The sequence below is a fragment of the Artemia franciscana genome, unplaced genomic scaffold (genome assembly GCF_032884065.1).
Source record: "Artemia franciscana unplaced genomic scaffold, ASM3288406v1 PGA_scaffold_330, whole genome shotgun sequence".
In the NCBI taxonomy this organism is placed as follows: Eukaryota; Metazoa; Arthropoda; class Branchiopoda; order Anostraca; family Artemiidae; genus Artemia; species Artemia franciscana.
Genome location: NW_027062669.1, coordinates 322,840 through 350,157, shown reverse-complemented (window position 1 = coordinate 350,157; position 27,318 = coordinate 322,840). Strand labels below are relative to the sequence as shown.

The 27,318-nt window shown below is 35.2% G+C and overlaps 1 protein-coding gene across 2 annotated transcripts; it reads right to left on the bottom strand.

Annotated features, from left to right (window-relative positions):
* Positions 1 to 1,116: 1,116 nt before the first annotated feature.
* On the bottom strand, positions 1,117 to 27,318 carry LOC136041714 (zinc finger protein ZFP2-like). Of its 2 annotated transcripts, XM_065726454.1 has the most exons (5): positions 21,832 to 27,316; positions 19,440 to 19,610; positions 7,485 to 7,652; positions 4,665 to 4,835; positions 1,117 to 2,826 (listed from the first exon to the last, which is right to left on the bottom strand). In XM_065726454.1, exons 1-5 carry the CDS (start codon positions 21,875 to 21,877, stop codon positions 1,514 to 1,516), a joined length of 1,869 nt encoding a protein of 622 aa, XP_065582526.1. In that variant the 5' UTR covers positions 21,878 to 27,316; the 3' UTR covers positions 1,117 to 1,513. The 2 variants fall into 2 exon arrangements, with proteins under 2 accessions (XP_065582526.1, XP_065582527.1); XM_065726455.1 differs by lacking the exon at positions 7,485 to 7,652 and having other exon boundaries at positions 21,832 to 27,318.

Genomic DNA, 27,318 nt, shown 5'->3' with positions numbered 1-27,318 from the left:
AACTGACACTTATGGACAATTTCGGTGATGAAACTTGGGAGGTAACACCCTGTAATACCATTTCAGATCGTTTTGTGAAAAATGACACTGTAAAATCAAATGCTCTTCCCTGTTACCAATATTGTCCTTTAAACAAACAGGGACATCTTCCCGTTTGTCCTATCTGATGCTTCATAAAATGAGCCACAAAGCTTCAACAATCTCATCTACAGCAGGACAGACATCGCCCTCAATTGGTGATAGTTCTTCACAGCCAGTCTCTATATGAAAATCTAGCATCAGAAATGTTCCAAATGCAACATCTATATAGTCAGAGTTTCACATTGAGAACTTCCTTTCTGTTCCTGAGGCCAGTGATCTAACTGGCTAAGTTTTTATTCCACTTACCAAAGTAAATGCCTATTTTCTAATTGTAATAATCCTTACCTTAGACCTTAGTTCCTCCAGTGCCTCCGGAGGGACAGAGGGCGTCAGTGAGTAGCCTTCAATCTTCCCTCATGTGAGCTGCTGCGTATAAGTCTTCCTACTTTGGAATTAGACTCGTCTGGAAAGCTCTTCTGTCCCGTCCATACGTCCCACGGAGCGTGTTTTTTGGTCTTCCCCGGTGACGGGTGCCTTCCGGTAGCCAGTGGAGGAGCATTTTTCGAATTTTGCGATCTGGCATGCGGAGGATGTTTCCAATGTATCACGATCTACGTTGTCGTACGAAGGTTGCGATGGCTAGCCGGCTTCTGCAGGTACGGATTTCGTCATTGCTGACACGGTCTCTCCAACTGATTCTAAGGATTCGGTGAAAACAGTTATTCTCGACGGCGGTAAAGTGTTTCTCCTGTTCCACAATTAGCTTAAGGTATTCCAAAGCGTAACTCAGGACAGATAGTACATCGCTCTGGAACAACCTGAGTTTTAATTTCAGCGAGTATACAGTGGATTTCCAGACTGGTAGAAGTCTCTGAAATGATACGGGACAAAGCTATCCTGGTGCACAACTGATAGAAAATTGACAGGTGCACAATTGATATCACTTTGCACATGATAGAAAACAATATTCTCTGGCCAGTTAACAAACAAGGTATAATTATTTGATTTACTCGCAAATATAATGGACAACAGGTGTTCTCCAACGGAAAAATTTATTTCTAAATTCCAAAGTTCCACAGAGCTAACTTGTGAGGATTGAAAAATTACAGGCCACCCACAACACAGTTTTATCCTACCGAAAAAAAAAAAAACATTTCTCGCCTTTCTAACAGATCATAATATGTAATCTACAATAGTTAAAAGGGATTTCCCTTCTGTCTTCTTCGGAGCTTATTCACAGAGCCTGACACGGGAAGTTTTTTTCTATGTATAATACTTTCCTATGTGCATATGGCAATTAGAACGTAAGTGGCTTGGATCAGAAATCCTCACATAGAAATATAAATCAAATAAAAAAATTTTCACCTGCACGTCCTCATTGGAGCTTATACAAAGAATTTAATTCAGAAAATCTTTTCTTATAAATATTACACTAAAAGCATTTTTCACTTGTATGCACTCGTTTATGTGTGGTCAAATGTGCCAAATTAGCAAAAGCCTTCTTACATATATCACACGAGAAGGATTTTTCAGGTATATGAACTCTTTGATGTTTCTTCAAAGGTCCTGACTGAGCAAAGGTTTTCTTACATATATCACATTGGAAGGGTTTTTCACCTGTATGTATTCGTTTATGTCTAATCAAATGTCCTGACTCAGCGAAGTTTTTCTTGCATATATCACAATGGAAGGGTTTTTCACCTGTATGAACTCGTTTATGAACAGTCAAAGCTGCTGACTGAGTGAAACATTTCTTGCATATATCGCATTGGAAGGGTTTTTTCCCAGTATGCACTCGTTTATGAATAATCAAAGTTCCCGACTGAGCAAAAGCTTTGTTACATATATCACACTGGAAGGGTTTTTCACCTGTATGCACCCGTTTATGACCAATTAAATTTCCAGACTCGGCAAAAGTTTTCTTACACACATCACACTGGAAAGGTTTTTCACCTGTATGTACTCGTTTATGTTTAGTCAAATCTGTCGACTCAGCAAAGGCTTTCTTACATATATCACACTGGAAGGGTTTTTCACCTGTATGCACTCGTTTATGTTTAGTCAAATTTCCCAACTCAGCAAAGGTTTTCTTACAAATATTACATTGGAAGGGTCTTTCACCTGTATGTTTTCTTTTATGTCTATTCAGAATCCACAACTCCGAAAAGCTGTTCTTACATATATCACATTCAAATGATTTAACTCTTTTATGTGTTCTTTGATGCATTTTCAAATTGCATTTATTGGGAAATTTTTTTTTGCATATACTGCACTCATGGTGTCTAAACTTCTTTTCAGGCAAGCGGCGATTCAAAAGATATCCCTTATTAGTCTGGCCTGCTATTTTGGAATTCAAATTAAATGAATTTAAACTAACATTTCTAGACGATTCCTGCACAGTAGCTTGGGATGTGCCACTCTGTAATGCTAGTTCAGCCACACTTTGTGAAAAATGACCCTGTAAAATTAAATGTTCTTTGATGTTATCAATATTGTCTTGCAAACAAATTGGACATCTTCTTTCTTCTCCCATTTGATGTTCCATAAAATGAGCAACAAAATCTTTATAATCTCGAACTACAGCAGGACAGATATCGCATTCTATTGGTGAAAGTTCTTCGCAGCCAGTGTCTATATGAAGCTCTAGTATCAAAAACGATTTCTCTGTCTTTCCGCAAGAGTTGCAACGCCAGAGCTTCCGTTGATGGTCACCACCAATACTGCAGATTGTTGAATTCATTACTTCTAAAATTAGGGGATAATATCAGATTAAAGTCAATATAACAGCTAAATAAATTACGTATGCATATTATAATGAAAAACCTACATTTTTGTATAATTTGCATTTAATGCTAAAATAACTCTTGAGGGGAGAGGGAGGATTCGCTAAAAAGCCAACACTGTAAAAAAAAAACTTCCGGGAAAAAAACTATATTTTTGTTTAATTAACATTTAAAAATTGCCAGTGAAAGAGAATAACAAAAGTTTTTCTAAGAGCTAAAAGGTCGCCGTAATGAGTGCTGTGGCTTGTTTTAATTGACAGATAACAGTATTAAGGATCCTTCATTTTCGGGCATTTTTCTTACTTTACTAGGCTTCAGCTATCCTACAACCATTACTTATTTAAAATTTGAAGTGATTCACGTTTACATGGATAATCTTTTCTCATTGTAGTTTACTGAAGCATTTGCACTGTACTTTATATTTGGTCTTTACTGAAAATACATTTAAATGTTGAAATCTTAAAAGTCCAAAAATACATTTAAATGTTTAAGTCTTACAAGGCAAGGAGAGAAAATCAGGAGGCAAATAATGATGGAAAAAATAAAGGAAAAGAGAGGAAATAAGAATGCTAACAAGAGCAGGCTATAGCTATATACTGCTCTAAAAATCTTGTAAATGAATTAAAAGATGGTATGATCTATTCTCCGATATTTGCTCTCCTCATGCTCTAGAGACATTGAAACCTTATGATTGCTGTTGCATCTTTCGCAGTTAGGCTCCACCTGACTCTTAAACGTGTAAATCTCACATGACTCTAAACCACCATGCCTTTTCAAGACCAAAACAAAATTTACACTTTACTGAAAATACATTTAAATGTTTGAACTTTTTAAACGTTTAAAACGTTATAAATCAGGAATTAGCCATGTTACGAGGTTCAATAAAATTTCCGTGTGACTTATTTGGCTGTAGATCTAATTCTGGAATATTAATTTTTATGATTCAAATTTTATGTTAACTCATCAAAGATTGATGACATTTAAAGGGAGAAGGCAGAGGCAGAGGCTTTAAAAGGGTGAACGGTGTTTATCGTCATTTAAATTATCCTCAGGATATATTCATTTGAAAACAGAGTTTAAGCTCTAATCGCCTTTCTCATCACTTCAGAAATCTCTTCCACAGAACTTTTTTTCGATGAAATCAAATTACGTCAAAAATTTTCCCTGAATTATTCCCCTATAACAACTCTACATGCAATAAAAGCTGGTAAAATAAATAAAAGGAATCTCAAATAAGAATTCTGCCAAATCCCCATAGAGTAAAATTTCCCCTGGGAACTTCCCTCTCCAGGAACATAATCCCAAAAGTAACCCAATCAAAGCAAATATAAACAATGGGCAATTTTTTTTACTTAAAGACCTCAAGGGTTTTGCAGATCTGTTACCTTCAAAGGCATAGTTGTGTTATCTTCAAACGGCATAGTGCGAAAGAGGTGAAACTGTCCAATTATTTCTAACAAGTTGTTTAGCCAGTACCCATCCTTTTTATGTTTCTTTTTTTTTCTTATTTATTTTCTTAGTAAGTTATTTTTTCGTAAAAGAAATTCAAGCAGAAAGAATATAGAAAATAATTCATCATTTTCACTAATTTTAGGAACTAATTAGATGGTTTAGCACTAGAGTGAATCCAGAAATTCTGTTCTTTCACCAAATTATTTCTGTCCGGAGAAAATGCTTAAAAGAATTTTTTGGGCTGGGGGGGAGTTAAAATTGTTCTTTTATATACTTTTTTGAAAATAGAGCTTTTGAATATGCTAATCAGAATGTACTGTGAGTAGTGTCAAACTCTGAAATTTTTACCTTGATGAGTAATAGACGTGGAGCCTAATTCCTGACAGTCAGGTTCAAGTTTACAGGGTAACAAAATGCTGGGAAAAATACTCATTGGACCCTCTTCAAGTTGGGCAAACATAGAAGGGTCTGAACTGTCAACCTGCTTCTTAATATCACTTGGAAAGGCTTCTTCAACTTCTAAAAACATTAAATTAAAAGAAATATATTAGCATCCTCGACAAAAATATGCATACATTTGACGAAAAGAGTATTCATTAAGTTCAGGAAAAGATGTACTTCCAAAATACAAAGGAATACAAATAGAATACCTTTTCTTTAAGAAAAGTTTGTGTAGAGAGATCCTGTAAATAATTAGAAAACAAACTCTAACAGCACAAAACAGCAACAGATTTTTCCATTAAAAATAGACTTTCGATTCGGCAACAGCAGACAATCTATTTATTCTTCCACGTCCTAACAAGATGTTTAACGAAACAAAACTAATTGGTTATAGTTTCGGGAAATTTGATATTTTTGAAAAAATTAAAATTAAAAATAGTCTAAGTTAATTAGTATAAATAAAGACGAAAAAGTAAACTGATTAAATCAAATTTATAAGTCAATTTAGATAAAACATGTTAAGACTATTAATAGTTTCAAAAGTGAAGAAGGTCAAGGGATTTTGCATAATCAGCCTCATACAAGACTAAATCTAAGGATCAAGATATAACATATAGACAAAAATCTATAGAAAAAGATTTGATCTTTAAAATCTTTAGATTAAAATCTTTAGAAAAAGTCAACTAACTTGTTGCATTAGCAATACAAAAGACTAAATTAATTCATCTAACCAAACAGTTTCTATTTTTAGATATTTAAATATCTTTGTAACCAAATATTTTTCTATTTTATTTTTCTTTAAATTAAATATTTTTCTAACCAAATATATTTGCTTATTATGATTAATTGAACCCAAGTCCTAGGTTACGGAAGACTTCAGTGATTATGTAAATGATTTTCAGAATTATGACCACAGAGCAGAATTATCAACACGTGCTCCCAACCTCTGGCGGTTGTGTTGACCCTGGAGCTTTGTTATCTGATCTTTCAACTATCCTTAAAAAATGGTTATCTAAAAATTTAGATTAGATAGATTTGGGGGAAAGATGGCGTGTAAGGGGGGGGGGGTAACCTCCAATCACTTTTCACTCTTAAAAAGGGTCGTAGAACTTCTGATTTCCAAGCGAAAGAGCCCCCTTCAAAGTTTATAATACCGAACTTTTCACAAGAAGAGCCTCTGGAATAAGAATAAACTGTTGAAGCCTTATGACCTTTACGTTAGGCAAGGATAATGTATTGGCTCTAGTAACATCACTGTGGTTTATACTTAATCAGGAGTTAGGCGGGGTTACATTCTATGCCCATCTATACGGATCATTTTGATATATTTTGGCATAAAGAATAAAGCAAAGGCTATAGGAGAACATGGAATCAAATAGAAAAGTAAAACTTGTCCGAGACACAGATTATGCTGATGATTTTACTGTCTTAAGTTGAAAACATAGGCAAAAGCATTTTTTTTTAAGTTCTGAGAGTTTGAAAATTAATGTTAAGAACAATAAATTAGAAAACAAAAAAGGTGAAAATTAATACTGGGTACCAAGAAGATGGATCAAGAAGAAAGCTTCACTAACCTTAGTATTGTTATTAGTGAAGATGGAGGATACAATGAAAATGTTAAGGTATAAGAGCCTCAACACAAGCTGTTTTTACAAATATGACAAATATTTGGAAAAATAGAAAGCTATGTCTGCAAAACAAGACTAGATCATTGGAGGTTACAATGATAACAGTGACCGAGTATGGTTCTGAAATGTGGGCCGTACAAATAACGGAGAACGAATTGTTATATTTTTTCCAGAGGAATAACAGATTCTTTTGGGCACCCATCTGACTGACTGTATTTCAATCAGAAAGCTGAAAAAAAAATTATATCCAAGTCCAGATCTAAATTATTTGGAAAAAGTAATTCTTCCCGTTTCTTTTAAAAAAATTTCGAATTTCTTGATTTCAAAGTTATTCAGTTGGTTCCTCTCAATGGAAAATATATAATACAAAGACTTAGTAGTTTAAACATTTCAAGGCTCGAAAATCATCTTCTTTTTCTTGGCACTTGCCTTCATGCTTGTACGTAGTTTAATTGTAGACTATCAAGTGAGACACCAGAATCGTTAATCAAACCTCAAAAACTGAAAATGCAAAATATACCAAACTTTCTATCTGCTAAAATAGAAAGTCCACATAAGAAGAAACTGTCCTATTATTTCTGCCTAATTGTTTGACCAGTACCAGCCTTTTTTTGTTTCTTTTTTTCCTTATTAAGTTATTGCTGTTTTCGTAAAATCGTTCAAATAGAATGCTTTGTATGGTGAATGAGAAAAATCATTCACAATCTTCCTTAATTTGGGAAACAAATAAGGTCGTTTAATATTAGAACGTATTCAGGAATTCTGCACGGAGGGGAGTCAAAAAAATTATTTCTGTCCGAAAGAGCTACTAAGAGATCTTTTGGGGTTGCGGGGAGTTAATCAGTTTTCTTTTCACCTAGAACCAACCCTGGTTGATACTAAATGGTAAGCATCTATCAGGTAGCATCTATTAGTAGTGGGCTGCATTTTCTGCAGAAATTCCCAGTCTCTCTTGGCCTTTAACTTCAAGAATCCGCTGCAGGAAAAATGGCCTTTTTTTTACTTGATCCCTATAAAATTATGCAAAATTGGCAGCTCCAAGCTTCTGAATATGCCAAAAAAATGAACTGTCAGCAGTGTCCCACTCTGAAATCATTACCTTGATCACTAATAGATGTGAAGCCCAATCCCTGAGACTCAGATTCAAATTTACAAGGTATCGAAATACTGGGGAAAATGTTCATCTCATCTTCAAGCTTGGGAAACAAAAGCGTGTCTGAACTGTCGACCTGCTTCTTAATGTCACTTGGGAAAGCATCATCAACTTCTAAAAACATGAAATTAAACTGGATTTAAAACAATGTCGACAAAAATGTATATACATTTGACGAAAAGAGTATTCAGTAAACTTAAGTAAAGATGTAGTTCTAAAAAATAAAGCGATGCAAATAGAACACCTTGTTCTTTAAGAATATTTTATGTAGAGATACCCAAATAATAAAAAACAGAGGCTCAGAAACCATGTGTGGTTCTTTAGTCTTTTAAGTGTGGCTCTAGCACAAACACCCACAGAAGGTACAATAATATTTGAATTAAAAAATAACTTGAAGCAAAAAAGAAGTTGAAAGTTAAAAAGAAGTCAAAGTTAAGAAGTTAAACAATTTTAAGAATAAAAGCAGAAACATTATCTTCCAAAACTATTAAAGATAAAACCATTACAGTTTGTTCGAATATAAACACATAACATATTGAAGATGTCAAACTGGTTTTGACTTTATAAATAGCAACTGGCAAGTCTTGTGACACAAATGACACCGCAGAAGTTTCATTTTTTTAAGATTTATACCTCATTCATCAACAAGGGACGTTTCACAACGTTTTGCGTCATTTCTTCCCGAAATTAATACATTTCTCCTTGAGAAGGGCGTTTACTATCTGAAACTAACAGACAATTAGTTGATCAGCAAATTACACGTCGTGGTGGATGTTACGTTTTATATAAATCAGCTTAATCATAAAGTACAAGTGAAAGACTCAATTTTTTTTGTAGTTAGAAGAAGAAATAACGTTCGAAAAAATATCCATTTTTACTTTAAATGACCTGGATAAGGAAGACATGAGCAGTTTCCACACTTGGAATAGCATTCCTGACTCTCACAATCAGCTAAAATGCTCGTGTTTGCTGTTCTTTCCCTTTCCGGTTATGCAGGTATTTTCGAAAAAATTCTTTCTCAAGCATGAATATTATCAAGAGTAAACTGAGAATTGGATGACAACTTGGAATCAATTTGGAATCATGCCAAATATTAAAAACAACAAGATACAAACCAGACTGACTCAAACTTTACAAAGTCATGCAAGTATATTGTTCGCAACAATCAATATTTAACAAGTATAAAATTTAAATTCATTTGGTGAAAAAAATGGTACTTGCACATTATCTGGAACACACCCGAGAAAAAACGTGTTTCGTCTGTCTGTATTAAGAGACAATTAGCATACGCTCAGTGGACAACAAGTGACGGGTGATAGAATGAATCAGAATTATATAATTTGGGCTACATATTTGCAAACTAGAGGGGGGGGGGGCTAAGTGTTTGGACAGCATGAAAAGTTAAAAAACAATTCTTACTTCATAATATGCAGAATAATCATACACGTCTAACACTTTCGCATGCAGACTCGCAATACTTTACCCCCACCCCCCTTAATATGCAAATATATAGCCCAGATTTGTTAGTATGTATTTTCATTATTTTTTTGGCATTTTTCATCAGGATTAACCTAACTTCACTTTTCGAGTGTGTACCTTATAATACACAAGTGACAGAAAAGTTAACTGCAGAAGGAGATTTGGCTCCAAATTCTTTGAAAATCTTCCATGTACACATCTCACACGACATCAATTCTTTTGCATCGCATGAGCTGACATGGAATATATGGAATGAATTCGTCGGCTGCGTAGTCACCAAAAGTTTTAGCTTCACTGGGGGAATCAGCAAATGATAATAATAATTTATTTAAACTCTCTTTAACTACATAGAATGCACTTAGAGGGGTACAAAAATACAGAAAAATAAAATAAAAACAATAAACAAGAAAAATTCACAAAAACAAACAACATATCAGCTATTTAAGCACACAGTTAAGGAAACAAATAAGTGGAAAGTCAAAAACATTTTCTCGATGCTTGTAGAACCTATCCACGAGCTGGTCCATTTTTGAGAAAATATCGAAAACACCATATCTACTGAAAACGTACCGGTTGTGAATCCAGAGCGGCAATTATAGAAGATATTTGCAAAAACGGAAGAATAAAGATCCGATTTTTTCAGCTCGGATTTTGTGAAAAAAACTCCACAAAGGGACCAAGAAGAAGACGTGCGGTGCAAAAAAAGCGTTGTAAACTCTGCCCAGGAAAATTTTGTGAAGCTGGCCTTTAACTCGAGCAAGCAGCACTTACAACTTTCTAAGCTTTTCTTTCAACACCGAGATATCCAGTGCTTTAGTATTTTTAAAATTTGATTCAAACGGGAGACCTAAATAATTCAGACAAAACGATGCAGAAATAGTTACTGGGCTAACATTGGTAGTAACGGAATGCTTTTGAGAAGAACCGCAGACAAGGAGCTCAGTTTTAGAGTAGGTGACTTGAAGCCCAATCTCATTGAAACCAGAGCAAACTGTATAAACGGTATTTTGGAGAACCTGGAGGTTATCTGATAATAGAAGGATATTGTCTGCATAACAGAGGTGGCTGACATCAGTATGGGCCTCAATTAGAAATGGAGGAATGTTTTTAGTAACGGTTCTGATGGCATTAAAAGTGAAAAAGAAAGTGAAGTGAATAACCTGACGAATAATGAAGTCCCTTTGTCTCTCATACGTAAATGTACAAATATGATTTTGACTGGTTTATGTAAAATAGGATATGACTATACTTTTAGACACGATAGTTCTCCAAGCAAGTTTGCGTCACTGCGTGCTTCAAGCAACATAAGCAAAGTGACTAACATAGGTAATCAGACTGCCTCTTCCGCTAATAAACCAAAATACATTTGTCCTTCAACCTCGGACACAGCTCAACAATTAATAAATCCTTCCAGATTACGAACTCCCCTCCCTTACCCTTTGTTACTCCTTCCCCTCCCTGCACACAAAAGTCCCATTTCCTCCCCCTTACAGTATCCTGCCCTATACCGTCCCTTCTCTGACGCAAACCAGCAATTTCTTGACAGACATGAATCACCATTCCGACCATGGTAATTACCAGATAACAGCCATTTAACAGATCATCTCCATTCCAGTGCAATTCTCAGCCAAGTTAACAGTATCCCCGTTGGAAAAGAGTGCTCTCCTTCCCCAGACCCAGGCTCCTATTACTCCCAAATACAAAATATGAATAATTGGACATATGTGAATAATTGTTCTATTGATATTGACACTAATAATTATTCCAGTAAAGACAAATGTGCTCCCTCAGTCCCTTGTGATTTATCCATTTATGATTCAAATGAAGTCAGTGTAAAAATGGTACCTTTACAAGTCGTTTTAAATTCCCCACACTTTTGTTAAGCAATGCTGAAAGTCTTAACTTTGAAAAACTTAATGAATTAGACTCTTTTTCTAAAATATATAGATCAGACATAATTGTGATTACTGATGTACACGCTCAAAATTTACATACGTTACAAATGAACAATTTCTCTTGGTTTATTAAACTCAGACCCGAAACTCATCCTCTGGGTAAGAGAGGGGGGGGGGGGGTGAATTCTTTTCTTTGCCCGTAATGATTTTTGTCCTTCTGAAATATGCGTTCCTTGTTTAGCTTCCTTTGATGAAATTTTGTGGGTGTGTGTTCGACCTAATGTCTTACCGTCCTTTCAATTTGATTGTCCAGTGTTGTTTTTATTACTCTCCTGGGCAGAGAACGGCTGACAAAATTAATTTTATTGAAAAATTGCATTCCAGTGCTGACTATGTACTATCCAAATGAATTAAAACTTGAATTTACATGCAATACTTTTAGTCTAAAACAAACTGTAAAAGTCCCTACCACCAAAGGCAACTCTACTCTTGATTTAATATCCACCAATATGTCAAATTTCTACAGACCCGTCACCATTCTGCTCCCTCTAGGGGGTAGTTACCACTTTAGCCTTCTCCAACCTCCACTGGCTACAATTAAATAGTCCTTTCCTATTACTGAAACCGTCTTTAGACCTCTAATGGACTCAGGACTCTACAATTTTCGGTTCTTGGATCACAACTGAAAATTGGTCTCCCGTGTAACGAACAAAATATGTCGACTACAAGGCTTTGTCCCTCCAAAATTTATTGAGGAGTAATTATGAAGCCCATTTTCCGGTAAAAAGAATTAAAACATGCTCTACCGATAAACCTTACATTACTGAGACTTTCAAAAAACTTATAAAGAAAAAAATCAATTTGTTCCGGCAAGGACATGTCACAGAGTTAAACAATTTAAGAAAGTTCCTGAAAAGGAAATTAAGAAAGGCAGCTTCTGAGTATTACAATAGTAAAGTTAAGGATTTGTTTTAAAACAAGCCCAAGAAATAGTACAACAAAATTAAAGAGATTTGCGGCAAAAACGCTGTTGAAGTTAATTTTCATCTTTCTGAGCCCCCTTATAAGATAGCCAACGATCTCAACCCGCAACTTTGCTTCAATTGTACAAAATCTCGCCCTTTCACTGGCTCAGATCAAATTATTCCTCCCTCCACCTCTTTCCACTAAATTACTCCCTCTGATGTTACAAATAAAATCCAAAAGCTCAAAAACTCAAATACTTGCCAATAAGACATCCCAACTGACTTGAATAAAGCATTTTCAGACACAATTGCTGGACCTTTATCTGATATATTTAACCAAATTACAAAATCTGGTAAATTCCCAAGTTCCTAAAAACTAGACTTTATAACACCTGTCCCAAAGAAATCTTCCAATCTGACTTTAACCAACTTGCGTCTTATCACACTCACTCCAAATCTTTCAAAACTTTTACGAGAAGAAAATGTCACCATTCAGCTATGGATGGTAAGAACCAGTACAGGGAGAAAATCGTCAAAGACAAGGAACCGTCAAAGACAAGGGAGAAAATCAAAAAAGATAACTGAAGTTACCATCAAAAAGATCTAATGTCAAAAACATCAAAGTCGACGATAATTAGCCCCAGAAACAGGTAATCAGGGAATAACATGTAGCTACTGGACACCAAAGAGAGCTGAGATGTTTGAGTCCTGCTAACAGTAAAAAAGTAAGAAATTACAGATGAAAATATCAGGTTCAGCCTAAAGACAATAAAAAGTGCAGATTTTACGCAAAGGCAGCAAATCAATCAATTGTAGCAAATTCAACGGAAACAGGTAAACATTATTGGCATGTCTTAATAAAGGCACTGCACGTCCTCTTCAATCCAAATATCTCTTGCGCCTTGTCAACAGTAACTAACAACACGCATGACTCGGTTGAGGTTGGTGAAACCAACAAAGAGCCATTTGTGATGCCGAAACATAGAAATGGCACGATTTGTGATAAAATTTAGAGGTATAATACGGTAAATTTCGATGTTTTATGGCACAATAAAAATTGCTACTATATCTTAAAAATTTCGGCTATATTTTCCATGTTAAGTTTCAGGGATCCAAGCAAAAGGTGTCAGATCAAACAATTCGTGGTAACGAACTGTAGTAAGGAGCGACCCGGCTCAATAGTAACCAATACTCTAAAAATTGAATTTTGATACCAATAGCTACATCAAAAGAATTGCATTTTAATGCTGATTTTAAATATACACGTTTCATCAAGTTTAGTCTTACGAATCAAAAGTTACGAGCCTGAGAAAATTTGCGTTATTTTAGAAAATAGGGGGAAATACCCCCTAAAAGTCATAGAATCTTAACGAAAATCACACCATCAGATTCAGCGCATCAGAAAACCCTACTGTAGAATCTAAAAAAATGTGGAATTTTGTATTTTTGCCAGAAGGCAGATCACGGATCCGTGTTTATTTGTTTTTTCCCAGGGGTCATCGTATCGACCCAGTTGTCCTAGAATGTTGCGAGAGGGCTCATTCTAACGGAAATGAAAAGTTCTAGTGCCCTTTTTAAGTGACCAAAAAAATTGGAGGGCACATAGGCCCCCTCCCATGCTAATTATTTTCCCAAAGTCAACGGATCAAAATTCTGAGATAGCCATTTTATTCAGCGTAGTCGAAAAACCTTAAGACTATGTCTTTGGGAACGACTTACTCCCCAAGAGCCCCCGTGGGAGGGGCTACAAGTTACAAACTTTGACCAGTGCTTACATATAGTATTGGTTATTGGGAAGTGTAGAGGCGTTTTCAGGAGGATTTTTTCCGTTGGGGGAGGTGTTGAGAAGAGGGGAAGAAAATTTCCATAAAGGGAGCGCAGGATTAACTAGCATTACTTAAAAAAAAACAATGAAAAAATAAATATGAAAAAGTTTTTTTTTTTCAGCTGGAAGTAAGGAGCCAGAGGCGCCATTTGGACCAAATCTTGGGGTGGGCATGAACTCCATCTTGGGCCCCCCTCGACTCACTTTTTTGTGTCGCGTAAGAAAAAATGCGGGTATTGGCAGCACATTGATCGAATATTCAGAGTAAAAATGCATTTTCAGCACCCGTGTGCTGCTTGGAAATGTGCTGTAACCAAATGTGGAACTCAGCCACACTGACCTCTAAGATTAATTATAACAACGAAGAATACAATCAATGAGGTTAAGAGATTAAACTGAAAGTGGAAAATTCAACCAGACTACAGGCTGGCTTTCCTCAGCGAGAAACTTTCTTATTTAAGTAAACAATACGTCGGTAAAAGTAATCTTCATTAACATGCTGAGACTTGTAACAAAAATCTTGGTTTTCCTTCAGTAGAAATCTTTCAGATCAAATATATTTACAAAAGAAAAAACAAGAGAAAAAAATATTACAACAATCAAGGTAACAAGGGGAACTGCCGAGGTTTCATCTTTGCAAAATCGTCAACAAGCTAGTCGTAGTCAAATTTTTTTCTCTGCAAACATCAAAAGGAGGTGACTGAGACGATCGTCTCCTGTTGTCGACCGCAGGTAGTTTTTCACTATTTCTAGGCTGGAAAACAAACGCTCATTCCTCGCTGTTGTCACAGGAAGTGTGGCGGCAGCAATACGAAGTACTTTAATTACTTCTAAGTAACCCACTGGTAATGCCTGAAGATGGTCAACAATGTCTAGGAAGTTTTCTGGCTTTTTCTCCTCATCGAGCAAGAAACGCTTGGCAATACCAGCTTGAGATTCGAGAAGAATGTCGTCGATATCCAGCTCGCCGTAAAGAGCAGAGAAACGCTTGAGCAACTCTGTGTCCAAAAACTTGGTCGAGCTTGGATCCAAGGCTTCGAGTGTGCTCATCACTGGCAAGTTATCTGTAAACCTTCTGTCAAATTCCGCTAGTAGACGGTCGAAAGTCTCGGAGTACTCTCGCTTAATTTCATCTGCCAACGTAGTAGTCCGATTCCCAGATTGAATGAAGTTCTTTCCTAGCGTCGAAGTTGTCACAAATTGTTTCAGATGCTTGGTGATATTTTGAGTTCTAATGCTAATGGATATTAATACCTTTATATTTACCTAACTAAAAAGTTAATAGGCTTAATGATGTAAAGTCTTCTACTTTTCTCTGTGCTCTCGTCTTTAGAGTCTTATGGTAGCGTTGGCCTACAATCTGGGGTTCGACCGGTAGAGGATGTCAAGCGTCTCTAACTTTCATAAGGTTTATGTGTCGACCATAAAAATGTTTATTTACACATGTGATACAGTTAATGTACATAAAACGAGGACAGAAACAGAATAAGAACTAACTCAAGTAATCTAAAACGGTGGCTTATATTCACTAAAACAAGGAAATAAGCATCGAAGCATTTTACAGGAACTGACCTATTTTAATCTGTCAACTCAGAGGAATTCTGCAAATATTCAGAATTTATAATATTAATATAATGATCCATCTAGGAAATGGGCATTTGACAGAGCTTGATACTTTTATTATGTATCTAACCTACTTTCAAAGTTTACAATGATTAATAGCAAATAGCGTAATTACCCCAAGGGTCGTCAGGTAATTACGTTCTTTGGTTAATAGGTGTGCAGTAATATCAAATCAATTGGACAGAATGGATTATGTTGGACATAAAAGGATTATTATGGCCGGCAAAGGGTCCTTTGTGGTGGAAGCTTGGGCCCCCCTGGAAAATCTGGGGTGGACATTTGCCCACCCCTGACCCCCCCCCCCAAATGGCGCCTCTGTAAGGAGCAGCATTAAAAATTAAAACGAACAGAAATTATTACCCATATGAGGGGCTCACCTCCTCCCAATACCTCGCTCTTTACGCTAAAGTATTTTTAGTAATTTCAACTATTTATTCTACGGCTTTTGTGATTCAGGGGTCATTCTTAATGAATTGGGACAAAATTTAAGCTTTAGTGTAAAGAGCGAGGTACTGACGAGGGGCCGAACTCCCTCATATATGTAATTAAAACATGAGAAAAGAAAAATTCTTTACGTAAGCTAATTTATAAGTTACGTATATCTTTTACTAATAAAAAGATTCGTAAAAAATTAAAAGTTCTAGTTGCCTTTTTAATTAACCGAAAATCGGAGGGCAACTACGCTTCCTCCCCGCACTTTTTTTCTCAAAATCATTCGATCAAAATTATGAGAAAGCCATTTAGTCAAAAAAATAAATTAATATGCAAATTTCGTTTTAATTATTCCTCTGCGGAGAGTGAAAATCAAAACATGCATTGATTCAAAAACGTTCAGCAAATTATATTGAAAAAAACAAGTTTTTTTAACTGAAAGTAAGGAGCGACATTAAAACTTAAAACGAACAGAAATTACTTCGTATATGAAAGGGGCTGCTTCCTCATCAACGCCCCGCTCTTTACGCTAAAGTTTTTTACTGTTTTAAAAAGAAGAGTTGAGAGAAAGAGTCAAACTTTAGCGTATAACTTTAAGCGTTTAACTTTAAACTTTAGCGTAAATAATTCTATGAACGGCAAGATAAAGTAACTAGCAATTTAGTTAATTATATTATTTTTGTGTTTTAAAAAGAAACTGAAAAACAAAACTAAAGTTTTACCAGACAAAATGTGTTGCGGCACAGTCGTAGTAAAAAAAAAGTAGTATTTTATGCATTGGCAACCCTGCCAATGAGTTACATTACTCCAAACCCGGTCCTTTGATTTTGGAGCGCCTGCTATTTTTGGATCATTCAGACTTTAAGGCAGCGTATCTAGGGTGAATGAAACACAAGTATGGGGATTGTCCTAATATTATGGAATTTTTCTGATCTTTGCATTAAAGTTCTCAATTTGCTTCAAACTTAAGAAAAGTCTAATAATGATATGAGGAAGCAGCAACAGAATTTGTATATTTCAAGCATTCAATCTAGGTTTTTGTCAGTTGAGCTGTTAGCCTACGGCAAATGAAGATTTTAAAAACATAATTGAAAAATTAAGAGCAACTCTAAATACTTGCCCAAAGGTGGAAGTGCGCGGATATAACAGGCTGAGACTAAGAAGTATGAGTAATTTCTTTTCATAAACTTGGTCTGGCACCAACGATAAAAATCACTACAAAAATGTTTGGGGGAGGGGTAGGCAACAAACTTTACCGCTTGGCTGGTCTTTTTTAACAACTGATTAGGCTGATATAGCTATTGAAAGTGGTTCATTTTCCATTTCACCAAATGAGACTGATCTTTTTTTCTTGTTGTTTTTATGTGAAGTTATTCCATCTTCCCATTTTTCCAACCCCATTTTTTTATTTGGCTCCATAAAAACACTTAAGAGGGGTAGGGGTCAACTTACCCATAACGTGAAACCCTAAAAAAAAAACCTCAGTATATGATACTAGTTCAACTCTTGCAACAGAGAAAATATCCACTAAGCATAAATCGGAAGGATTTTCAATCTGAAGTAGGCCTACATTCGAAAGCCATGGTTTTAATTTTTTTTCTTTTTTTTTATTACATGGTGTTTTTTTTTACATTCCAAGTAAAATAAATTAAAAATTTTAAATTGACAGATATGCTTATACTAAAAAAGAATACCTTTACTATTTCACTACCCTTGTACGATTTCTGAGTTCCCATCCCCGAAAAATACCAAAAAAACTGAAATAAAACATGGAATAAATCACATGCGATAAAGTAAAAAAGAAAACTTGTTTTTACAAATGAAAGCGAGGAGCAGCATTAGAACTTGAAACCAAGATAAAAATTTTCTGTATATTATGGAGCTTAGATGTTTGAGTCCTGCTAACAGTAAAAAGTCCCCTCCCTCCTATTTTCCAGTTCAACGGCAATTGTTTCAGCTTTCACCCTCATTTAGAACAAATATTGATATTGAGTCAAGTTTATGATGAATCCTAGCTGTGTTTAATAAAATATTCATAGTATTTACAGTATAAAGCTTAGGATGGAAATAGAGAGTTATTATCTCCATATTGACTGAATTGTGAATGACTTTCGACCTTCTGTTCATCTGACACCATAACAACCTCCACAATGAGGCTCTCTAAATACATTGTATACGTTTAAATGTACAGAAACTTTGTGTGGAAATAGAGAAGGAAAAATATTACCCTTTAAAATCGCTGAACATAAGTTTCTAAGCGGGATTCGTCAGAAGCCCATTGGAAAGAAAATCTTCCACCATCCGGTATTTTCCACAGGAAAAATTTTTTACAGGGAGGGGCGGGAGAAACACAGCAGAACCCCTTAAAACGCTGATATAGATTTTGTAGGATTTGAGAGTTTTTGATAGATTTAATTTTTCCACGGGAATTGACAAAGGTGAGTATGGGGTATCTGTTGGACCACCTGTAAATAAAACCATATGGAGCGAAACAAATGGCATGTGGATCCGGAAAGGCGTATATAAATGACATGTTTTAAGATGTGACAAAGGATTTCAAATATCTTAAGAGCAGTCCTACTTGATCTTGATCTTAGCAAACGTTAAAAAAAGTTTCTTCTCTCCAAAATAAAGGTGGATAGATATAGATATATGTGTGAATGTATCTACTTTCACTAAAAATTCATTTTTAGAAATGTACTTTTATAAAAATGAAAACAGAAATAACATCTCTCACGCGGCTGTTCCATGTATACAAAATTGTGAACGCTTAATATGCGTTGTTTGCCAAACCTAACAATATTTGACGATTGATGCAAATGTCAGCAAATCAAATTTATGAATAACCTGGAAAAAAAACGCAAAAAGTTTGTTTATAAATATGACAAGAGAAATAAAGATATGTTTATATTCTTTAACCAAAATAAAAGCAAAAAAACTTGTAGCAAAATTAGTTCATCACTTTTACTAAAACGTTTATTTTCACAATTTCAGTATAAAGCCTTTATTCAAATCAATAAAATGAGAGATAGTGGAAAGTAAAAAAAAGAGTGAACGTGCATTGAATGCTAAAGTTTGTTCAAGTATTGTTCAACTCCATTTGACAGAACAAATTGGTTCTCTCTCCAGTAAAAGGGGGAACTAACCTAACCTAATCTCCTTAACAATAATCACCCAATAAAAAATCTCCCTACATCATCTCAAGTGTTGGATATTGTGTTTTTTCGATAGATTTTTGATCGAGAAAAAGTAAACACATAAAGCCTAATAATTGTATTGTATAGAAAGTATAGTAATTGTGTTGCATCAAATTATCTTGTCCATTAGCACTATGGGAGAAAAAAAGTGTTACTACAGATATACAGGAATCACCACGTCCCACGAAACGACATAAAGGATGAGCAGAAATTTCACTGAACAACGAATTTATGCTCAAAACGAACATAAATAGTGATAATGTTGCTAGAACTCAACCCATAAAAGGCAATATTTGTAACTGACTGTTAATCTTGGAGCCCAGTCTTTTTTAAATCTGAGTTTCTTTTTTGTTTTAGATGGGTACACTTTGGTAATCTTTAACAAAGAACTTAAATCCAAGTTCAGAAATTCTATTTTCTCGATAAATTCTAACCTTTTTTAACCAATTCACTTGATAATGAAGCACTAAAATATTGATACTCACCTTCATTATCAACAGAGAGGGAGACAAATTCCTGAGAGTCAAGTTCCACTTTACATGGTGCCAAAATGCCGGGAAAAGCAACCCCCGTAAAATCTGTAAGTTTGTGAAAAAATAATGATTCTGGAATGTCTATCTGATCCGAAACTTCACTGGCTAAAACATCTTCAACACCTGACGAAAGAATTATTTTTTAAAAGCACATAAAAGACATGTGACAAAAATGTAAATATTTTACTGAAGAATATTTTCCTTAAATTGAATATTATATTGAGTTAGTTCAACTCTTATATAAGGCTTGGCCTGATTAAAATCTGGCATAATTCTGGCCATTAATGCTTCAAATACCCTACGAAACTTACGAGATAGCGTAAACTATGTAAAAAGAGAAATCATCCCTGAATTTTTAACCATACATGAATTCTTAAGAAGAAAACCAATGGTACATTAAAAAAAAATTATTGATTCATTTTAAATACGATAAAAGATAATTCATTTGGCAGATCAACAAACAGGTGACAGAACATGATCTGTCAAAAAATATATTCTTGAAAGCAGATTTCAAGATGATTAGAAAACTAGAGATGGTCTCCAGATACTAAGTCACTATGTTCAGTAAAACTTTTATCCTGATCATTATTAGAACTAAATTGATACCACTTTATCTAGGAACTGTCGAGCATTTATTCTCTTTTGTTTTGCCGCTCGTATTCAAAGCTATATAAAGTCAAAGCAGTATTGTAATCATAAGAAATTCCCTTTCAAACTTGATACAACTTGTGATACTTGCTTTCATATATGAAAATGAAATGAAAACAACTAAAACTCTCTAGAGAACCTACAAAGGCCAAGTTCATAGAATACGTATGCGTATTTTGTGTAGGTATAGTGAAAAGAGTTCATTGTGACTTCAGTGGAAACAAAAAAATGTCCTACCTGGCATCAATCGGCTTTAGAATTACTTCCGATGACCATATCGATTCGTTGGCTGCAGTTTCCACACCAATCTGTAGCTATTCCCTGTCCAATCTCCAATCAAGCCTCTGGAAGCCTCTCCATAGTCCTATTTGAATTTTCGCCAAACATTTTTCTTCTTTCAGGCCCAATGTTGTCAACAGGATAGAACTTCCTCGCAGATGAGGACGTCTCAAAATATTTTACATTTAGGGCGACACAAGGTGTGACTGAGAAGCTTGAGGTGACGACTTTTGATGAAAGTGGATACCCTTCAGACTGGCCACTTCAGTTTCTTACTTTCCTATTGGAAATTCTAGGCCATTTGTTGATTGGGAGTAAGAAGCAAAGGCAGCAGAGATTAAAAACGCCTAGAGCTCTAGCCTCTTCAGCCTTGAGCAGCCATGTCTCGCAGGCGTACAGTTGTACAGCTCGCACGTTTGCTACGTAGACTCTGACTTTCGTTGTTGTTGAGATCACTTTGGTTTTGTTGTGCTAGTCTATAGCGACTTTTAAGAAACCATGTAGTTGATCAAACACAACTCCCTTGAGATTTCTCAGGGCATTATTCATTATCCTGTCTAGCACGAAATTGAACAATGTGAGCAACCAAGGGCATTCTTGCATGACAGAAGACTCTTTGGACTTGGAAGGATCGCTATCAGAGATGCTGACGTAGGTCTCTGTATCTATGAATCCACCTTGAAGCAGGGCATTATTCATTATCCTATCCAGCACAAAACTGAACAATGTGAGCAACCAAGGGCATTCTTGCTTAACACCCGACTCAACTGTAGACTTAGAAGGGTTGCTATTGAAGATGCTGATATAGGTCTCTGTATCTATGCATCCACCTTGAAGCATGCATATGAGGTCCTGTATCGCTCCATCTTTAGCCGTAATTCTAAATAGTTCTTCTCTGACAAGGAAGTAAAAATAGCAGTGAAGTCAATGAAAGCGATGGCCAATGGTAGGCGATACCTGTTGTACTGTTGCTAATATTACCAGCTTATATCCTATATTTGCAGACACAGAAACTTTTTTACGTTATTTTTCTTCTTTTGTTACTAATACAGTTTGAAGCTATTTAGATGGACACTCGAGATACGCACTAAAATCCAAATTAGGTTAAACAACTGAGTTGAATGTAAAACTGGAAATCAAGACAAATCTTGTATGACTCATAATGACCAACTATACAAGGAATTTAGTTTATAATGCCTGCCAAAAGGACTAGGAGGCGGGGGGGATACTTATTTTGCAATTTTAAACGTTAAGCCTAAAAATTCAGTCTGTATAAGTTTTGACTGGTTACATCTACTTGATTCAAAGGGATGAAGTACGGTGTAACTAAAAAGTAGTTTTTTTCCACTTTTAACTACAGGAGAGGACAAAAAGAAAAAAAAAATCCAAAAATGTATACAATAATTAGATAGATTACCATTTTTAATATTAGATGCCTCTAACAAGGTATCTTCTTCAGCCATATTTGAAATTTGAGGGGAGTGAACAACAGATTTTTCCAATTGAGTTAAAACCTCTTATAACATGTATAATATCAACAACAAGACTTTGATATGGTCCTCCTTATTCACACTCGTAAGCAAAAGCAAATGATGCCTAGAAAAAATAAAACCTATAATGATTCATATGAAGAAAGGTTACACCGATTTTGAACTAACATAGTGGGGCAAAGAGGCTCAAAAGCTTCAACACTTAAAAGGAAAAGGAAATATTATTCTTTTTTCATCTTTCTATTACTTGGGAGAGGAAAAACTAAGGTTAAAAAGTATTTTTAATTAAATCAAAATTACATTTTTGTTAAATAAAATTTAATTAAATTCAAAATTTAATTAAAAGAATATAACATAACATGAACTAGAGTCTAGGAAGATGTTTTGTATGTCATATCTTGATCATGTTCATTCTCACAAGTCTTACAAAATTATTACAATGACAATCATGACAGTTTAATTTTTTTTTTTTAACCTCATCCAGCAGAAAGAAATCTATTTATGCTCCTGCTAAATAAGTTGTCATTTTGATTGTTATTTCCACAAAAAAATTTCACTCATTGTTCAAAACGGAAGCAAATGGAGCAAAACCAATTGGAGTTTGAAAAGGTAGTTTTAAGCACCCACATCTAAGACAGTGCTAACTTATGACGCATTCAAGAGGACAAACAGGTCCTTTTGACACATTCAGAGGGTTAAAGACACATTCAGAGGGTCAAAACACACTTAAGTGCATGGAGGTTGAAAAGGGTGTATATCAAGCACAGCTTAGGGTATTAAGTAGAAAATTTTAAGAACAGCAAGGAAATGATAAGTGTACTTTGAGTTGATGTAAGTGTACATGCTTATTATTGTTGTAAGTTGTTTTTATTAATGCAAAACAAAAACTGATATACTTCCTTCAAATTTATTAATAAACTTTACCCCAGCCCTGTTAGATGGACTAACATACAAAGATACAGCTCAAATTATGAATATATTCAATGAATTTTCTATGGTCTGACTCAAACATTATGCATATCTTACAAGGGTAGGAATTTGTGTTAGTATTAACAAAAGAAAAAACAATTAATGCCTTCTAGTATTTGGTTGAACGTTGCATTTTGATTTATTTATTTGAAAACCCATCATAAAAAAGCAAGAAGGTGGAGCAATACTAGGAAACAAAATAATAAAACAATAAAGACAACAATCAAACACTTCAAAAATACAAAAAAAGCAAATATACAAAAGAAACCAGAATAAAAAAAAAGACTTATAAGCTTACGAGTATAATTTATAAAATATATAAGCAAGAAAATCTTCAAAAACAGCGACATACTGTATATGCTGTAGAACAAAAAGGTTTAAGCAATCTTACAAGAACTAAATTATTATTAAAAAATATTGAAAACTCACCACATTTAATAACACAAGAAAACGGAGCATAGGAAAAAGAAAAACCCAAAACATCACTGCATAAGAATGTGGGACCAATCATTTAAATTTCCACCTGTTCTTCGATTATATTTTGCTATCCGACACGCGACAGGAATCTCTGGGTCAGCAACCTTGCATTTCGCAACAGCGAGTGTGATCTATACCATGGAGGCAGATGAAGCAAATACTTAGCAAAGCGAAAGAAAATGTATTTGATTTTACTCTTGTCAGTTTCAGTTAGGAGTTTCCAGAAGGGTGAAGTGTAGAGGACATGGGGAAGGGCAACAGTATTATATAGACTTACTAGAAGAGGTCAGTGGAATCAAAGTTTACAAGATACAATAGAATCACAAGCTGCTGAGATGTCTGATTTGTTCAAGAAGAAGTTATCGGGTGTGTTGATTAGAAGAAGCAATGGGCAGACCAAGATAAATAAGGTGATCTACAGGTTGAACAGAGCAAGATCCAAGCGTGATGGAAGGAGCAGAGAAATCTACTTTCCAGTTAAAAAGGACAACATCAGATTTGGAGTAGTTGAATTCAAGCCCGACTTTCTGATATTCTGCTTCAAGGATTCCAAAAATTTCGGTGATATGTTTAACAGTTAGACTAAGGTTTAGGATGTCATTAGCACAGCATATCAAGGAAAGGTTTGCAGAGGACAAAATCAGTGAAGGCTGGCACAGATCGTGTGCTTCCAGCACATAGTCATTAAAAAGGTTGGGAGAGGTAACAGCTCCTTGACAAACCCTTTTCTTGACTAGGATGAGTTGTCTACCTGGAATCAGGGGCATGGCTTTATCTGGGGGTAATTTCAGGGGGAAGCGTAGTCTCGAATATATATTCCGAAGAGAACAACTAATGGCCAGCTTCAATCCACATTTACCAGCTGTTAGAAGCATTACTGTATGGATAAGAGACTTGAAGGCATGTCCGACAACATTCCCCCCCCCCCCAAACAAGGCTTTTCCCAGGAAATTCCATACCAATTAGGGCATTTGCAACAGCAGTTAAGGCGTCGGCACATCCAGTACCTCATTGAAATCTGAAGTGGTGTCGAGGGGTACAATAAACTTTTTCAAGTTTCCAAATAAATAGTAGCTCAAAGAGCTAGCAAATGTATGCAGATACAGTAATAGGGCAGAAAGATATACCATGGTAAACAGATTTCCCTTTGTTAGAGATACAAGTCAGATCTCTGATGCAAAAAGAAGAAGGAATAATAACCTGAGTGAAAATCATCTGCATAAGCAGAGACAGATGAGACGTAAAAAGTTTTCCATGTATTTGAAATGAATCGCACTAAGTTGATCAAAACCAGATGAATGTTTCCATTTTAATTTTTGGATGGTATATTCAACAGAACAGGTACTGACCACAAAATCTTCACTGGGTTAAGCATCCAGAAACTGATCCACATCTACTTCATAAGATTGCTCTATGATGGGGATGGCAGAAAGCTCGAATTCTTAATATGCATACATTCAGCTTATGGAATGTCAGATGAGGATGGTGGGGTGCTGAGGAGGGGGCAAATTTAAACATTATACTTTGATCTTTGTTTTGCATGGGCAGAATAGCTATTAATAAGATCTTTACAGTACTGAGCAAGAATTTTGGAGAACTTCTGCTTTGTAGAGATCTGTATGTCATTCACACGCCCTGTAGTAGGACTCCCACACTCTTTCCATATAGAAAACCAAAACTGCTTGTCCGGAAAGAAAAAGGATCTGTATTTGTGGACAATCCAGGAACAATTCCTTTGAAGACATTTTGCAGGGGAAAAGCTTGTTTTTAGGCAAAGCAGAGGGCATTACATATTTCAGCCCAATATATATCAAGACAAATCAGGACCTCATTCTTAGGCAATTGGAGTGACTTTTGGAGGAGTAGAAATGGGACATTAATTTTACTTAGAATCAAGTCGACTGACTCACTGATAGAGCAAATAATAGATAAGTGGTCAGAAAGATGATAACCAAAAATAACATTAAATGCAATAGCAGTTAGATTTGACAATACAGCCACATGGTCCAAGTTAGAGGTAAACAAAGACATGTGAATATATGTAAAAAAAAAAAACTTTTTTAGTACATACAAAAAACACTAAATAAACCCTTAACTATAGCAGCAGGTGGAGAATCTAGTTCAGACAAATTACAATTAAATTTTCCAGCTATAACACAAGGTAAACCTAGTTGCTGAGTTTTTTCTTAACAAGAACCTAACTTTTCACATGATAAAGCAAATAATAGATCTAACTGATTGTTGGAGTAATCAGTGGGTAGATACACACTAATATAAACACAGGAGTCCACTCTCATGGCTAAGTAATAATCATTTAGTTTGAACAAGCTAGAATGGCAAGAGCCAATTTAACAAAAGTATCAAGTCCAGCACAAAGTCTGCCATGTTATTCAGCTTTCTAGCAGGCACTGAGTATGACGTCTAGCCATTAAGTGTAAATACATTGATACCATGTTTAGTAACAAAATATTCCTGGAAGAAAATCATGATATAATTGGAACTGAGGCTCTGCAACACAGAAAGTTTACTTGTAAATGACACCAGTTTATATTCCATTTTAGCGGGAAAAAGTCCATGGTTTAAGCTTTGTGGTTTTTGGAGCATTTTACACTGTAACACATGTGACCATTAGTCTTGAAATAAATGCAAAAGGCACTTTTTGGACAGAGTATCAGGTGTCAATAGAGCCACATTTGGAACACAGTGCACTATTCTTACAACTCATACCATGGTGACCGATAGCATGGCAATTGAAGCAGCAACAGGGTAGGAACACAAACTCTTTAACCAGACATCATTCATATCCAACTTCCAGAAACATATCAAGATCAGTTCAAGATGGAAAGAACACTTTAAATCTTCAGGACTTACCACACTGTGCTGTTCTAGCGCACTTGGGGATTAGCTGTCTCAGCAACAGTTTGTCTCAATCTTCTGGCACCTGCTTAATCACTGCAACAAAAGCAGCCACCTCCCAAGAAATGTTGAGCAATAATATTAAAGAGTTTAGGAAGTTCAATTACACATCACTTTCACTTGGTAAAGCATTTTCGACTTATAAAATAAACTAAAGATAAAAGCAACATAATAGAAATTCATCAATGAGGCTTATTTAGGGAAGAAAACTGCTTTCCATTATATAATTCATTAGCAAAGAGGTGTAATGATGCTTCAAAGGATGGAAATGAGAGGCTATCAATTTCAAAATTTACATCCAATTTGCCAAAACAGGTGAAAATTATTAAAATGTTAAGGTTGTAGGGTTGTATAATCTGTAGCTAAAATTGGGAAAAAATTTATGATTTCAGGCTTAGTTCAGTTGCATAGAAATCAAAAATAAAATTTACTGATGTTAAAAAAGATCTGAATTCATTTGTTTCCAAATAGCTTTTTTTCACAATAACTCAATTTTGATAAGTAGAACCAGGAAACAGAAAACAGAGGGCCAATTCCTTCTCAAAACTGGTTCAATCTAAACAAGTTATTTTAAATATGAAGTAGATATATTCTCACTCTCAACACTTGAAGGAGTGTCATATGTTGGAGGGAGAGAGTTGCTATAAAACTAAGTGATATAAAGCACTGCTATTTTACTGGCTTGTTTTTTGTTAGGAGAATATATTGACAGAAAAACATGAGGTAAATTGATTAGAAGAGGTTCAGCCAAAAAAAAACAAAAAAACACACACAGAATTTCAATAGCAATATCACCCAAATCAATCACTAAAAGCAACCTCCCTTAACATTTTCTCTTGTGACACATTGAAACCCTTGAGACCACTATAATTTGTATTTCTGGTATGTTGTGATGCTGTTACATATGAGACAAAAGATTTTCTTTTCCAAATCTTGAATTCATAAAATGGTTTTTATAAACAGCAAAAGAACTTTTGTTTTTCATAAAATTATCATTATTATTGCTTCTATTTATCCTCACAACAGTCAAAGCAAGAGGTATTTGCAAAAAA